The sequence below is a fragment of the Epinephelus fuscoguttatus genome, linkage group LG23, assembly GCF_011397635.1.
Source record: "Epinephelus fuscoguttatus linkage group LG23, E.fuscoguttatus.final_Chr_v1".
Lineage (NCBI taxonomy): Eukaryota > Metazoa > Chordata > Actinopteri > Perciformes > Serranidae > Epinephelus > Epinephelus fuscoguttatus.
This window is the reverse complement of record NC_064774.1, coordinates 250,618-266,588: the sequence shown is the minus strand read 5'-3', so window position 1 is coordinate 266,588 and position 15,971 is coordinate 250,618. Positions and strand designations below refer to the sequence as shown.

At 43.5% G+C, this 15,971-nt stretch overlaps 1 protein-coding gene across 2 annotated transcripts in view; it reads right to left on the bottom strand.

The window, feature by feature from the left end:
* LOC125884154 (SH3 domain-containing protein 19-like) overlaps nt 1-15,971 on the bottom strand; it is a 44,789-nt gene that overhangs the window by 12,651 nt on the left and 16,167 nt on the right. For both annotated transcript variants that reach the window (XM_049568968.1, XM_049568970.1), the window contains exons 3-8: nt 11,354-11,394; nt 10,085-10,178; nt 7,491-7,626; nt 6,891-7,044; nt 5,624-6,811; nt 1,199-1,270 (exon numbers count right to left, since the gene is read on the bottom strand). In XM_049568968.1, coding sequence (XP_049424925.1) covers nt 1,199-1,270; nt 5,624-6,811; nt 6,891-7,044; nt 7,491-7,626; nt 10,085-10,178; nt 11,354-11,394 — 1,685 coding nt within the window. The remainder of the gene's footprint in view (nt 1-1,198; nt 1,271-5,623; nt 6,812-6,890; nt 7,045-7,490; nt 7,627-10,084; nt 10,179-11,353; nt 11,395-15,971) is intronic.

The window sequence follows — 15,971 nt, the reverse complement described above, 5'->3', positions numbered from 1 at the left end:
ATTGTTATATTCAATTCAAGAAGTCTAATTGTTTCTTGACCTGTCCATAAACACATATTTTGATTCTTTCACTGCACTGTGTTCTACTTATTTCTCGGATTTTATTTTTCACTGACAGCTCAGTGTGTTTCTTGTTGTCATTCATCTTTGGTTGTATTGTTCTGTATCATGCCAGTTTGGTACTTTAGGGCCCGTCCCAATACCCTCCCCCGGCCCTACCCCTAGATTTGCGCGTTCCCGCAAGGGGGAAGGGGTGTCCCAATTCCTTTTTGCGTGTAGGGGTAGGGGGCATAACGAGGGGTAGTGGGTATGAAACTAGCTCTTCGGAGCGAGGGATTTCAGATGCTGACTTGCCAGCGAGGGGTAGACGTTGCCATGGCTACCACCGAGCAAGAGACGGGGAAAAAAGTTCATACATAGCTAACGTTACCGTTGTCAGGTTGCTTGTTAGCTAGCTAGCTAGCTAGCTCGCACTATCTGGCGTCTGTCATCTGTCCTGTTCTGCAAAGTTCTCGGATTTTTCACATTACGATAACACGCCAGCTAGTATAACTATGCTGCCTCGTAATGTTAGCTGGTTAGCTAGCTAGCTTGCTAGCAGGAGTCCCCTTTCATCTGTCGTTCATCAAACGAAGTATGATGAATACAGCGAAATGCAATCGGTTGGAAATGCAGATGGCTCGCAGCTTCCTGTTTACAATAGTTACGTTTGCGTGAATGTAACCGACGTGGTGATGTAGTGAGTGGTGTCCCAATTCCTAGGGAAAGATTTCAACCCCTACCCGTCGTTGCTTCATTTCAAGGGCCAAGGGCTAAGGGGTAGTGGACAAGGGGAGGTACTGGGATTGGGCCTTAGTCGACCTTTCTCCCCACAACTCGTCCAATTAAATTCCCACATGGTCCAGTCATATAGGTTTTGATTTATTTTGACACGTTTGCTTATTTTTCCCTGCCTTCCCGACTCACATTTGGTCGACTGTTAGGGGGCAGCCTTGCTAGAAACATACTTCAGTCCTCACTATGTCGCAAATACAAGGTCAAATATACACAAGCACTCTGTGATATGCTGCAAATGCATAATTGCATATTTCTGCTACATAATGAGCAGGATTTGTGTCTCTAAGCTCTCAAACCCCCCATTGTACTGGCGCTACATCCAGCTTAGTGTTCACACACACACACACACACACACTCTTACCACTGGCTCTGCGTGGTGAGGTCAGTGATGCTGGTTTGGCCGGGATGTCTGGACGAGCACTTCCTACTTTCACTGAAACAACAAAAAGACAAAAAAACAGAAATATAAGTGGTGTCACACGACATCACATATCCGACTTATCTGGTTCAGTTAGATTTAGATGTGACTAAACAAAACCGTTTTAATGTTTCGGTAGATAAGACAGTCTGACAGCAGATTCAGTAGAAACTGTTGCAGACTCAACAGGTATCTGTCATGTCAGAGGCAGAGAGAAAGAGTCACTTCCTCCAACGTCAATCAGACTTTCTTCACTGTCTCTCCTTTATCCTTCTCTGTGAGCTGAGGCGTTTGCTCATTGTTTAGTCTGAGGTTTGTACAATGAAACTCTGTTCAGGATTTAACACAGAGGCAATCAGAAACACTGACGTCAGAGAGGCCTCGGTAAAAAGCAAAGAGGATTTCAAATGTCATCAACGTCCACTCCCCTTCATGAGTTCAAACACTTGAAACCTTGATTGAAATATTGATCTACTAGAGCTCACGACACAAAACAAAACCAAGGCTGTTATTTCGGAAAACCCCACAAAGTTAGTCTTAATGTCAGACTCACTGAAGTCCAAATAATCAAACAGAAAAATGTACAATACCATTCTGTGCTTTATGCCTGACAGATTAATCAACAGTGGAACTAATCATTTGATGCAGCCCTACTGTAAGTGTTTGGGTCAGGGTGGGAATGCCTGGGTGGGAATGCCGGGTTTAGACAGGAGGCAGAAGTGCTGTGAAGCGTCCCAAAGACTGGAAGCCAGCCATGGAGCTCCGAGGCCTACAAGGGAGCTCTGTGGAACTGCCATGTTCAACTTTAGACAGGAGGCAGGAAGTAGGCTGAGAAAAAATACAATATTTCAGGGTATTTTTGTGATAACGATAATGATAAACGATAAGAAAATAGAATTGCAACAAAATAAGTGATATAGTTTTACAGTTTGCTTCAAATATTAAGTTAAAACAAAAACGATCTCTCATTTCGATCTGCATCGAGAGTTTCGGTATCCAGTCTTTTCTCTTTTCTGTATTATTTTCTAATAGCCTACTGTCACTGCTGGAAGAGCAGACATATACAGAATTGTTTTTCATCTACGTCTCCCCTGCAGCTTGTTTAAAAATTAGATTTTTGTTCGCACAGAAAAAGTAAAAACTGTAAAAAGGTACCTGTACTGAGCTCTAGGTACTGGAGCTGGTACTGATATCAGCTCAGATGTGAACAGTGTCCAACCATAGTCATCAGCATCACCAGTTTCTTTCCTAATGAGCAAATCATAGCTACACAGTAGTGATACCTTATCAGCAGCAGCTACACAAACATTCAGGTTATCTGGTAGATAAGCAGTGTAAGCATGGAGAAGCACGCCTCCTCCAAACCTCCTGTAAATATTTGTGAAATGACCCGCTTTACTGTTTCTGCACGTGTGCAGAAGTTCACCAGCTGACTCAGATAGACTGTTTTAAACAGTCAAAGTTACTGCTGAAAATACTCCCAAATATAAAACACTCTCTTGAAATCAAAAAATAAATACCAATGTATGCATCTTAATGTTAGTTCAAATGTACATGTATTCACAGAAAAAAGGCTCAGGTGGAAAGACTACTCTCGGTATTTTAACATCAATTTGACGTCTAACCTGTCCATGTTACATGCTGAAATCCACTTGTGATTAGGCCTGCAGCTAACCATTATTTTCCTTGACTTATCGATTATATTGTCTTTTATAAAATGTAAAAAAAATAACAAAAAATGAACATGACAATTTCCTAAAGCTCAAAGTGACTTATTCAAATTGCTTGTTTTGTCCAAAACCCAAATATGCTCAGTTTACTATCACAGAAGACCAAGAAACCAAGTAAATACACGCTGGAATCAGTTGTGTTTTGTTTCATTTTAGTTTAAAATCTGTTGTCAAATAACTTTCTGTCAATCCACCGACTGATTCAGCTCTACTCATGATGGGGTTTTTTTTTGAGAATCTGAATTAAGACAAGTAAAATGTGACTTTGTAATTGCAACTTACCTTAGTGTCTCTTTTCTTCTCTCTTTTTTTAATTTATATAAACTAGTCTATACCCATTGGTAGCTTTGTCACCTTCTACCTATGCCAGTCCTCAATGCCTATGTGCAGTTTCACATAGATTGACCACGTCAGTGAGTAGAAAAACGTGGGACAGACAGAATGACTGACTGACAGAATGACACACTGACAGTTTCTGTGATTATGTACAGCATACCATACCATGACTTAGTCATACCAAACATTAGAAACAACACCAACATTGGTCCACAGGGGGAGCCACAGCGATCGGTCACATTTTAGCCATTTTGAAGCATTTTTCTGTTGTTATAGCGCCACCCAGTTGCCAATTAGAGTTAAATTTCTCCAGTCACCTTGAGGCGTCCTGTTCTACATATCTACCAAGTTTAGTAAAAATCCATATGGCGGTTAGGCCTAGATAAGAAATGAGCTCTCTAGCGCCCCCATTTTGTTTGATGGGGTCAATAATGGAGGGGTCCCCTCAGATTATGTGTGGTCATATGCCTACAAAGTTGAGTGGTGATGGGTGAAACCCTTGAGATGTTCTACACCTTTATGTGATGAGCCACGCCCTCCGCAATATTCATTGCCTTATAGAAGCTCAGTTTTAGGAAGTTTTCCAACTTTTGCCAAGAGGGAACTTTAGATATTGCTCCCTAGATTATGTTCACCCAGTTTCATGCAGATCGCTCAAACTTCCTAGGAAGAGATCCATTTGAAGTGTTTTTCAAAAAATTCAAAATGGCGGAAAATCTATATAAGCGGAAGTTATGGGTTCTTGAGGCAAATGTGTTCCTCATGAGGAGAGGCATCTCTGTGCAAAGTTTCATGTCTCTACGACATACGGGGCATGAGATATGCCCATTCAAAGTTTGACATTTCAATGGGTTGCTATAGCGCCCCCCTTTGGCCAATTGATGTAATATTGCTTCATTGGCATCCTCCCATGACCCTCTACCACTGTGCCAAATTTCACATGGATTGACCAAGTCAGTGAGGAGAAAAACGTGGAACAGACACACACACACACAGAGTTTTTGTCATTATATAGAAAGATAGTGGGTATTGGAAACCCAATGAATTATTTTTCAAGTATTTTGATAATCAATTACACATTTCAGTCATTTTCAGACATTTAATATTTTAGGGTTTGGAAATGTTAGTTGGACAAATTGAAACATTCTAGGACATTCTTAAAGGCCAAACAATTCATCAGATAATTGAGAAAATAATCTACAGATTAATCAGTAACGAACATCATCGTCAGTTGCAGGTTCAGAGCGAGAGAAAATAATCAGTGACTCCTTTATTACTCTGAAATGAACCCCCACTTCCCTGCCTGCTCTGATTGGGAACATAATATGCAGAGTTTGTTTTTGCAGATCCTCTGATCTGCCTGCAGAGGTCAGTGAAGGTCACAGACGACCTAGAGACCTTAAAAATAGACCTAAGTGGGTGGTCTGGGGGATTCAAAACCTTTGTCTCCTGTATCTGGTGATTTTAAATGAATGAAAATAAAATAATACGCACACTGCATCAGAATTTTATGTTGGGTTAGTTTTTGGGTCATGCCCCTGGTGCTGCAGCAGAGTACCAGGAAGAGGGAAGAAGGCCAGGATGTAGGCTTGGCCCACGCCAGGGATCCACAGCCAGCTGTCCTCCCTGGCCCACACACCCCTGGGCCCTTGATGCCTAAGAGGTGGAACGGGAGGCTCACGGTCTCTGGAGGACAGCTGGGTATCAACCCTTCACTAAACGTCATGTGTCCTTTATGGGGGACAAAAACCTCAGATACTGCTGAAGTCAGTGCAACTTGACATGTGTTTGGATTTCTGACAAGATTCAACCTTGTTTTTTACACAGCTGAACAAATGTTTGTTTTGCAGCCTCGCCTGAACCTCAGCGTTCTCGATAACTTAATAAATTAAAGTCAGTCTTTTCCTGTCCACCTGGATCAGTGACCCAAGAAGGTGCACAGTCTCGGCGATGATGCCATGACATGATGCTGGCCTGATCTTTGTGTGTCACATGATACTAGTGATGTCTGAAAGGTCACGCAGCGCAGCAAGCGCTAGATTTTAAATTCGTAATACTAGGAATGTACTTCCTGTGACGTTAGATAATGTGGGGGATTTTTTATGAACATATCTTAAACAATAGCTGAAACAATGTACATTCAAAGGTTTTCCAAAACGCTCTGTTAATTCCAAACCATTTCCAGGCCTGGAAAACAGAAGTGCGAAACCGAGGAGAGGGAAAAGAAAAACGAGAGTCTTATGGGAACAATGGGAGGCTTGGCGAGTTTGGACTGAGTGCACCTTTCAAGAAAAACACTCACCAGTTTGTTTTGCAGCCTCCTGCGTCTCCTCACTTCCTGATGTCTGAGTCTGTGCTCCACTGCTGACCTCCACATGCGGCCTCGGGGGCAGAGTTGGGGTGCTCTTATCCTGGTGTGGAGCTCCTACGCTGGCCCTCGGGGCGACTGGAGGTCTGGGCGGAGGTTTGGGGTTGGCTAAGGACGGAGACTCACTGACAGCAGGGGTGAGTTTGGGTGGAGGGGGCCTGGGGGCAGGGACAGGGGCAGACAGGAGGGGGTCTGTAGCAGACTGTGGTTTTGGTAATATTGAGGGTTTGTCAGGGGTTTTGGAGGGGTCGGGTACCACAGCTGGAGCAGGTTTCGGGGTTTGCGTCGCAGTTTGAGGGTTTGAATCTGCAGGTGTTTCAGCGCTGCCTGAGTCTGCTGCCAACTCACCATCCTCCCAGAACACCTTACTGGAGGGTTTGGGTGCATGTGAAAAGTTTTTGGGTTTCGGGGCGACAGTAGGGGGAATGGATTTGGCTGGTTGCCCCTGGAGACGAGGGCGTGGCCGGGGTTCAGGTCTCTTTGTGGCCACAAAGTCTCTGTCGTCTCCACAGCTCGTATCAGCCACCTGCTGCTGCTCAAAGGCTTGTATCCTCGCTTTCAGGGTCGCCATGTCCTCCTCTTCTTCCTCCTCGCTCTCCGATTGGCTGTGCCCACTGCTGTCGCTGCGGCGGTCAGGGAAGCCCCAGTCGTCTGCGCTGAAGGCCTCGAGCAGCTCCTGAAGGTACTTCCCCTGACTCACTTCCTGGTTCGAGGTGGTAGTTCCTGCTTGGGCAGCTAGCGTGGCCAAACCGTCGTCGCGCAGTTTCACCAAAGTCTGAACTTTGACGTCGCTGCTGACAGGCGGCGCGCTGAGCCTGGAGCGGGGGCGTGGCCTGGGGCGCTCCAGCGGGACGTGAGAGGAAGTGGTGGGAGGAGTTGCCACGTCAGCAGCAACAAATGACCGATCCCATGTGTCCGTTTGAGCACTGGAGGTTGAGGTCAACGGCGAGCAAAGCTCAGTGAGGAGGTCACAGCACTGTGTGGGAGCGCCGCCGTGTGTGTCTGGTACCACACTGTGAAGGGAGGTGAGTGACTGGCTGGCTGTGATGGTGATGTCATTAACGTGAGATGGTCTGGGAGGGAAAGGGAGAGGCGGCCGCGGCGGTCTCACTGGTCTTCTCACTGAGACACAAACACACAAATTAATGTCACTCTCAAATATTCACTGACAAAAACAAAACACAAGCGAGCCTCCTCTCACCCTGCGAGTCTTGGGGGTCGGGGACTGATCCTGGTTCAGTCTGAGTGGCGATGGTTACAGAAGCTGGACGTGATGGGGATGAGGAGGAAGGAGGAGGAAGGAGGACCTGCTCCTGTGTCTTCTCCCTGATCACCTCCTCGTAGGAAGGAGGTGGCTGAGGAGACAAACAGGAAAAAATATGAACATGATTCAGCGTCTCAAAAGTGAGGATTTGCTGATATGCAAATCTCAAAGATCGTTATCGGAGCGATCGGGCATTTGGACCCGATCCTTTGTTCTACGTCTGCTGTCACATGGGTTTCACTCGTTATGTTTTAATGCACAGCAACACAACAAGACAGCAGGGTTGGGGCCCTGCAGTCATGAAACACCACACAACCGCTTATCCTGTTAGGGGTCGCGGGGGGCTGGAGCCTATCCCAGCTGACACTGGGTGAGAGGCGGGGTTCACCCTGGACAGGACACCAGACTATCACAGGGCTGACACATAGAGACAACCACCTAACAAACCTAAAACAACAAGACGTCCTCAGCAGAGGGACAAAGACCTTTAATAACTGGACTCCATATTCAAAGTGACACCTCGACACAAACAGTCACCTGTAAGGACGGAGGGATTGAGGGTCCCCAGATCTGAGCTGCAGGAGGAGGGGGAGGTGGGAATCCTCCAGAAGCTCCAGGGAACCAGGAGGTGGAGGCCAGCGGCTCCGCTGACAGGATGGTGATCTCCGGTCGCCTAGCAACAGTTCCAGATAGCAGGAAGTCAGCAACAGAGAAATCCATGCATTGACGTGCTGTTTAACAGCAGAAGGCTCATTTTGAACTGAAGCATGGTGCGCTTTAAAGTCATTTTCTTGCGTCTGCTATTTTATTTATTTTTCTTACAATCTTACTTTAATTCTAATTTCATTAATGTCTTGTGTGAAGGGAGACTGGCAATTAAGAATTTCACTGTACGGTGTAAACCACTGAGTTTAAATATCGCAAATCACTTAGAGCCAAACAGATGTCTTTAAACTGACTGTTTAGTTTCACACAAGGTTGCCCAATTTAAAATAATGTGATTCAAATCTCCATTTTACTTAATAAACAACTCCCTTATAAGTAATTATCCAAAATGTCAGTGATTCTGTCACCTGATTAATTAACAGAATATATAAGAGAAAAGGTTACATTCCTGCACACTGTATAATTTATTGTAAATACAACACAATACAAAACGTCTTTATTTTAAAGCCACACGCCGCAACAACCAATCAAATAAAGGAAAGCCAGATAAAATAAATTATTAATAGCTGATGAAAAATAAAACCACTCATGTCAAGACATGTAGAATACAAATTAAAATAGAAAAAAGAAATTTTCACTCTCTATTTGCTGACACTGTGCAGGAATTCAGTTTTAACTTGTATTATTTATTTATTTATGTTTGTTTGTTGTTTGTTTTCTGTTATTATTTAGGTTCTGTTTGCACTGCAGATATTTTCTCATGCCTCCCTCTTTCTGTCAGATACGCAAGTTTACTTGATCTCATGTTTGCTGTGTTCTGTAATGTATTCACAAATTATAATGAAACTATAAATCTCAAAAAATATATATTTATTTATATGGCACCTTTCATAAAAACATGCAGCCTAGAGTGCCTCACACAACAAAATTTAACAACAGACAAAATAAATAAATGAATAAAAATATAATAAATGCAAATAAATTGTCTAAAAATTTCAATAAAATTTTAAAAATCAACAAATGTTTATTTATTTATTATTATTATTACCTTTCATGAAAAACCTTTCATAAAAATTTCAATTAAATGTTAAAAAACAACAAATAAAATTCAACAGAATAAATAAAATTATCACCATGGATAAAAAATAATATAAACCAACGATAAAAAGACTACGGCTACAACATTACTCCAGATTAAAATCTTCAAAATTGGGTTGTCGTTAATTTAGTGGATAGTGTCGGCACCCCATGTATAGAGGTCATGCCTCACTGCAGCGGTCGCGAGTTCGACTCCAGCTTGCAACCCTTTGCTGTGTGTCGTCCCCCCACTCTATCTGTCTCCCCATTTCACACTGTCCTGTACGTTAAAGGCAAAAAGCCCCCCAAAAAATAAAAAATAAATAAATAAAAATCTCCAAAATTCAACTTCACCTTTTGCTTATTTTCATTTTTCTTTTTTTTATTTTATAATGAAAAAAATACTAACAATTGGTAAATTGATAAAATGTCAGTAAGACATCTCATGTCTAGATATATGGAATACAAATTAAAATGGAAATAGGAAAAAATTATTTGCATACGCCATTTGCTGGCAGTGTGCAGGAATTTAACTTCATATTTTGCACATTTTTATTTTCCTATGCAGAAGTCTTTGAGGTGTGCGCCAGAACCACTGGTTCCCAACTGGTCCAGCCACAGGGTCCAGGCTTTTCCGTAGTCATTAGTTCAAGGTCCACACAGTTTAATACATTCAGCGTCATACTCCCTGACTCTACAGCAGAAAACAGCACTTCAAAATAAAAGCTCTGTGTCTAAAATTCACTGCACTTCAAAATAAAGAGTGTTTTTTAAAAAAAAAAAAAAAAAAAAAAAAGACACGTTTGCAAGTCACAATAAAAGATACATTCACAATAACCACGGTTCATGCTGTTTATATGACCCTTATCAGTTTCAGGATACTGTCAAACTTGGGGTAATAGGGGAATATTGGTGTGCATGTAAACACACCCAGTATTAGTAAACAGCGTGTGAGGAAGGGGAGGACATCAGCGCAGTAACCTCCATCAACACTTTTTGCGAACAGCTGAGTGGGAGTTTCCATTTGAAAAACAGACAGCGACACACATGGGGTTCAGCCCTCAGCGTTCCGAGGTGGTTATGAAAAGGAAATGGAGCTCAGCTGTGACCTCAACATGAAGGAGGCAACCCACAGAAACAAATGACTCGATGATTAAAGACTGGTTTTATGAATGTTTACATCTAAGAATGTGACTCACGGTGAAGGTGTGTGATAGTGGACCCAGTGAAACTCCGTACATGAAGCTTATTTACTGTAAACACAAATCATCACGCTTGCTTGTTGACCACAAATACTCCCTCCTTCTCCTGACTCGACAAATTGATTACAGAGCACGCACACCAGTTCAGCCTCATTAAGCTGTTACATTTCTTGCAGTGTGTCTTACCTCCTGTCTCTGTCTCTGTCTCTGTCCCTGTCCCTGTCCCGCTCTCTGTCTCTGTCTCTGGATGACTCAGACAGAGACGTTGACCTGGTGGAGGCTGACAGACAGACAGGAAACAGTTAAATATGGATGATATGATAGACAGTGACTCTGACAAAGACGTACTCCTGAATCACATCCGGTGCATTTAGTCATGTAGACATGTTGAAGACGAGCTGCTGAAGTTCAAACGGAGCATCAGAATGATGAAGAAAGGTGATTGAAGTGGCTTTGAACGTGGCATGGTTGTTGGTGCCAGACGGGCTGCTCTGAGTATTTACTGGGATTTTCAGCACAACCATCTCTAGGGTTTACAGAGGATGGTCCCAAAAAGAGAAAATATCCAGTGAGCCAAAATGCCTTGTTGATGCCAGAGGTCAGAGGAGAATGGCCAGACTGGTTCAAGATGATAGAAAGGCAACAGGAAGTCACATAGGCACTGGTTCCAACCAAGGTGTGCAGAAGTCTACCTGAGTATTGTTGCTGACCATGTCCATCCCTTTATGACCACAGTGGGTACACTGTGCAGACTATGCATACGCCTTTTTTCCACACATAAACCAGTACTTCTAACGGAAGAATGTGCACACCTCACACATTCCTCAGACCGGGCATACACACAGTTTTACCTGACACAGCTGCGGGTGACATGATAAAAAGGAGATTAAATATTAGATTAAAGATGGAAGGTTGTTTGCCGATTTCACTGATTGTGTTTATATTTCGTTGTACTGTGCATTTTAAATTATTTGAGTGTTGAACTCATCAGAGTAGATATAAAATATGTGATGTGTTGTACACTATAAAAACTGTGTTGCTATTTTAAATCTACATCAGGGAACCTAAAAAGGACAGACGCAAGTGCAAGCGGTTAAACTGAAGGCTGTGGCGACAGTCCAGTGTTGGGAGTCGCTGCTTTTCGTTGCTATGCAGGATTTTATTTCCCCACAAAAGGTCAAAATGCATATTTTCCATTTTTATAAGTCCACACTTTTCCAGGCCACAGCTCAAACGGACTTCAGACGTCAACAAAGCTCGGTTAGACAAATCAATATGCACTCAGGAATATATCCATCACCCACAATCCAAGCTTTGCTAAAAATACCAAAGTTAGACTGATTACATTTCATGCACCGGTTGTTTTAGGTTATATGGTTTCTGAGGTGAATCTAAACGTCAGACTTAAGTAAGAATGAGAGAGACTTGATGAGGAGGTAGGGGATGAATACTCACTTCTCTTAATGGCTGCTCTGATGGATGAGAGAGGACCCTGGCTGCAGAGAGAAAACGGGGGGGGGGGGGGTAAGAAAAAAAGGAAATCATGAGTCACATTATTTCACCTCTGTTGCCACTTCTCCTCCCTCCCTCCCTCTCCAGTGACAAACACTGCTCAGCCGTCCCACCCAGTCCTCAAACTCCACACAGTCTGCAGAAGTCATCTTCCAACATTTCTTTCCTCTGCCTCACGTCCAGAAAGCTGAGCGGTCAATGCCTTGCTCCAGGGCACATCAAGAACACCAGCTTGGCTCTCGGATTTAAAATCTTTTACCCTCAGTGCAGGAACGATTGACTGCTGAGACAAAAGTTTTGTTTTTTATCTGGTCAGGAATAAGCCTGGAGGGGACAGTGTGTGAGGAGAGTGTGTTTCCAATCTCACAAACTATTGGACCAATCAGCCTAAAATTTTGTGGGCATATTTATGACTGTATGCTCAAGGACCTTGTGTGATTGCAGTGAATTTTAATGGTTGAAAAACCGTTATGATTCTGCTGACTCCTCACTCTTTTTAATAGCCAAAAGGGGCCAAAAGTTTTCCAGAAATAAACTTAGCCTAAAACAAGTTGCAGGACACACTTTGGCCTTCATCAAAGCCTAAAAACTGACATCACTAGCGAGGTACTGGAATATAGTCCTCCTGAAGCCTCAAGGTTTTGGGGGAATTATTCCTCTGTGAAACCCTCTGATGGAGGTGAAACTTTCTAACCAGCACAATGAACAATTAAGTTTCACTTTCACTGGGCCTGACGCTCTGCTGCTCTGCTGCTCCATCCCTGTCCAGACATTCTGCTCTGCAAGAATGTGGAGCAATAACTAACTGAACTTCGTATATATTCCAACGGCACGCCTAATGAACGGCCCAGCTCCAGAAATATAAAATCAAAACGTGGCGGCAGATGTTTTAATTGTGGCAGGCCACCACAAATAAATGATGTGTGGAAAACCCTGTGGTTTGGACATCTCAAAAGCAAAAAAGCGCAGATTGAGACAAACAAAACGTCAGTCGGTGCCACCCAAGATGGGAGAAACAACAAATTGAGAGTTATGGATGTAACTAGGGTTCTATGAATTCTGGATGACTGCCAGTGACCACGCCCTTATTTCAATATGTTACAAGTTAAAGGGGCAATAAGCGGAAATTCATCATTTATAGATTGAAGGAATTAAAAAATTGCTATGTGAAGAACTAGAGGTGTAATTTCATCTGGAGTATAGCATGACCTCACACACCCTCTCTCTGTGTTGATCTCCAGCCCCTTGTTTACAAGCTGGTCCGGCTGCGCGTTCATGTACGTTCATGTGAATCGCCGCCTCCTCCTCCTCCCCCTCTCGGAGCCCTTGGCCCTCCCTCCCTATAAAAGGCTACAGCCGGTGAGCAATGGCAGCGCGTATTTTCGAAGTGAAATGGCAGAGAGTGGAATGAAACGTTCACCTGAAGACAACCAGGATCCGACATTACCTCTAAAGAAACAACAGTCATTGGCGAAGAAGTTGTTGGATAAAGAAAGGGACAGAACCCAGATTAACATTGGCCTTGTATTTCCAAGGTGGAGAGCACTGCAAGAGCTAAAGGGGCTACAATCTGACTCAGAGCTAGCTCTTCTTCTCCTGGACAGGTACAACATAAAGTCAAATGTCTGTTTTAATTTTAATTTTATTAGTGCTACAGTAACATTAGGCACATGTCGCTATGTCGATTCAATTAAATTTAATGTCACAATCGTAGCATGGTTAATGTCCGGAGCTTGAGCTATTAGCGGCTCGGTCCCAGCAATGGGTCAGGCGTTACAGTTGTGTTAGGTGAGTAGCCCAGCAGCCCAGCTAACATTTGCAATTGGCATTGTAAAATGCAGCCAGGCTAAAACGTCGCTCTCACTAACAGAGAAGAGTAGGAACATTAGCGTTAGCTCCTGGTGTTAGCACTAGCTGGGATCCGGCGATGGCTCTAGCCGAGTCGGCTGCCACCGGCTACTTGAGTAACTTACAGCTATGGAGCGCTTCTACCAGCTCTTCTAGTCACTGAGCCTCGCCTCCATCTCAGCAAATATACTGCATTTATTACAGGGACCATCATCATTGAAGTAGGCAGGGGAATAGCTAAACACAGCGACCGAGAGTGAGTGAAAGATATCGCTAACTGCTAAACTAAGCTTAGACGAGGCGAGTGGGGGGTGGAGTTGGAGAGCAGAGGTAGAGGGAGGTGTGTCTCATGACACACTTTGTTTTGGTCTACAGGCAGTGCACAACAGCAAACCTAGCGGTGAAACGATTTCACTTTTTGCCCCTTTAACTTGTTTTATGGAGGCAGGTAAAGTTTGCAAAGTTAATCAATACATCACTTTATCACAAATCATCTTCTAAACCAAGCCACATTTATTATGTGGGACGTTTGGGTCGCCAGATTTTGCCTCGGAGAAAGTGCTCTCAACTTTCGCGCTATTCTTTGGGACAGACAGCTGCAGACACAATGCCCACCCAACTTCTTAGATAAGATTATCTCCTGTCTTTTGCTTAGAAGTGGTGAATATACAGCTCACAAATACTGAATACAACAGTCATATTAGTGCCGTTAGCTTGGTCATTATGGCTGTGTTCAGAAAGACTCACTTTGAGCACTGAAGCACACTCTAGGCACTGTGTGGCAAAGTGAATGTGTGATTACCTTAACTGTTCCTTAATTCATGCAGAAACAGAACTCCCCTTTTCCTTGAGCAACAGCTCTCTCATGTTAGTATAGAGCATCAGATTAGATTTAAAAACGCAGGGCGCCTGGTGGCTCAGTGGGTAGAGCAGGCGTCCCATATACGAAGACAATGTCCTTGCTGCAGCTTCCACGGGTTTGCAGCCTGCAGCCCTTTGCTGCATGTCCTCCCCGCTCTCTCCCCATTTCAAACTTAGACTGTCCTATCTGATGAAGGCAAAAGGCCAAAGAAATCATCTTCTACATAAATGCCACTGTCACACTGAACATCCTGCTGAAACTTAGCAGCTGAATCTGATTCAACTGACATAATTCTGAATCGGGCACAGCGCTACAGTTTCCAACTGCCTCTGAGTGTGAAATAACACGACACAACAGGTCCAGTCGATGCTTTGAGTAGTGAGAAAAAGAAGGACGCACATACAATGCAACCACGCAAGAGGTCATCCTCGTGAGAGGAAAATGAAGAAGACACAGGATGTGGTCTGGTTCACATCCTGATAAGAGAGTGGAAAAAGCCTTTTCACATTCCAGAGGAGAAACACTTACAGACATCTGTTGTAAGTGTGGAGCGACTGAGAGGTACAATCATTACAAATATAAATGATTAAAACAGTGACAGCCTTAAAGCCCTGACAAGACCAACAACTCAGTTTTTCGTGTCCTTAACGGCGCAGTATAGACGCCTTTTTAGAGCCTAACAAAAGCAAAAATATGTCATTGTCATTGTGTCGTCATCATCGCGAGAAGTTTTTGTCGTACAGTGGAGTAGATTCTTCAGCTAAACACCTTCTTCCTTTGTGATTTGTGAAGCACACTTAGCTAAATTCTCATGAAGACATTGAGGAAAATCCCCCTGACCGGAGATATTGAAGGAGCTCCACGACTACTTTTCATTATCTATACAGAGAGGTAGCTGTTGCTAGGCAGGTTAGGAATCAACAGACTCACCCAGATGACAGAAGGAGGTCAGACGTCTGTATCTCTGTATCTCACTTTTTAATCGTCTTTCAGTCTGTTGTCTCTGACCGTCTCTCTTGCTCTTTCTTTCTCTTTCTGCCACAGAGCTGCTAACCATGAACAGACACTCATGACTCACCCCTGACACTGCCCAAACACACACAAAACTCACTGCTTTACTTTCAACAGTGATGGAAAAACAGCCTCCTCTTTATCCTCCTCTTTCCATTTCTCTCTGTCCAAAAAAAAAAAAAAGAAAAAAAAAAGGGTTGGACAAAACAAAAAAACACTGATTTGGTTTGGTGTTAATTTAACTCGCTGGTCGTTTTTGAGGCTGAAGTTTGTGTTTTTGTGAAGTCAGACTTTGGCGAGAGTTGACTTTCTGAACAATGACCTTTTTTTGCTGATGCAGTTTTTCTGTTTGGCAAAGTTTTGAGCCTCTTTCCCAGTTACGTCATTTTGGGGTGTGTGCAAGTGACGGTCCAGCAGTTCAGACAGGGACTGAGCTGAACAGCAAGAAAAGTGAGGGGCTGATTAGGTGCCAGCACCTAAAGTGAGGAAAGAAATGTGTCTTCACAGAGAAGGACAAGACTGAGACATCATGGGGTGCCTACCAGCCCCATGTACAAAGGCTGTTTCCTTGCTACAGCAGCTATGGGTCTGATTCCAACCTGTGGCCCTTTGCTGCATGTCATCCCCCCCCCTTCATCTTCCCCTTCACCCTAGATCTGTCCTATTGAATAAAGGCAAAAAGCTCCAAAAAATATCTTTAAAAAAAAAAAAGACTGATGAATCATACGAATAGGGATAATGTCACACACATTCGGACAATCTTTCCTGGCTTGTACGCTTTCAAACTTAAAGCCCCTACAAGGAACTTTCATTTTGAGTTGATTCTGGCGACCCTGTGGA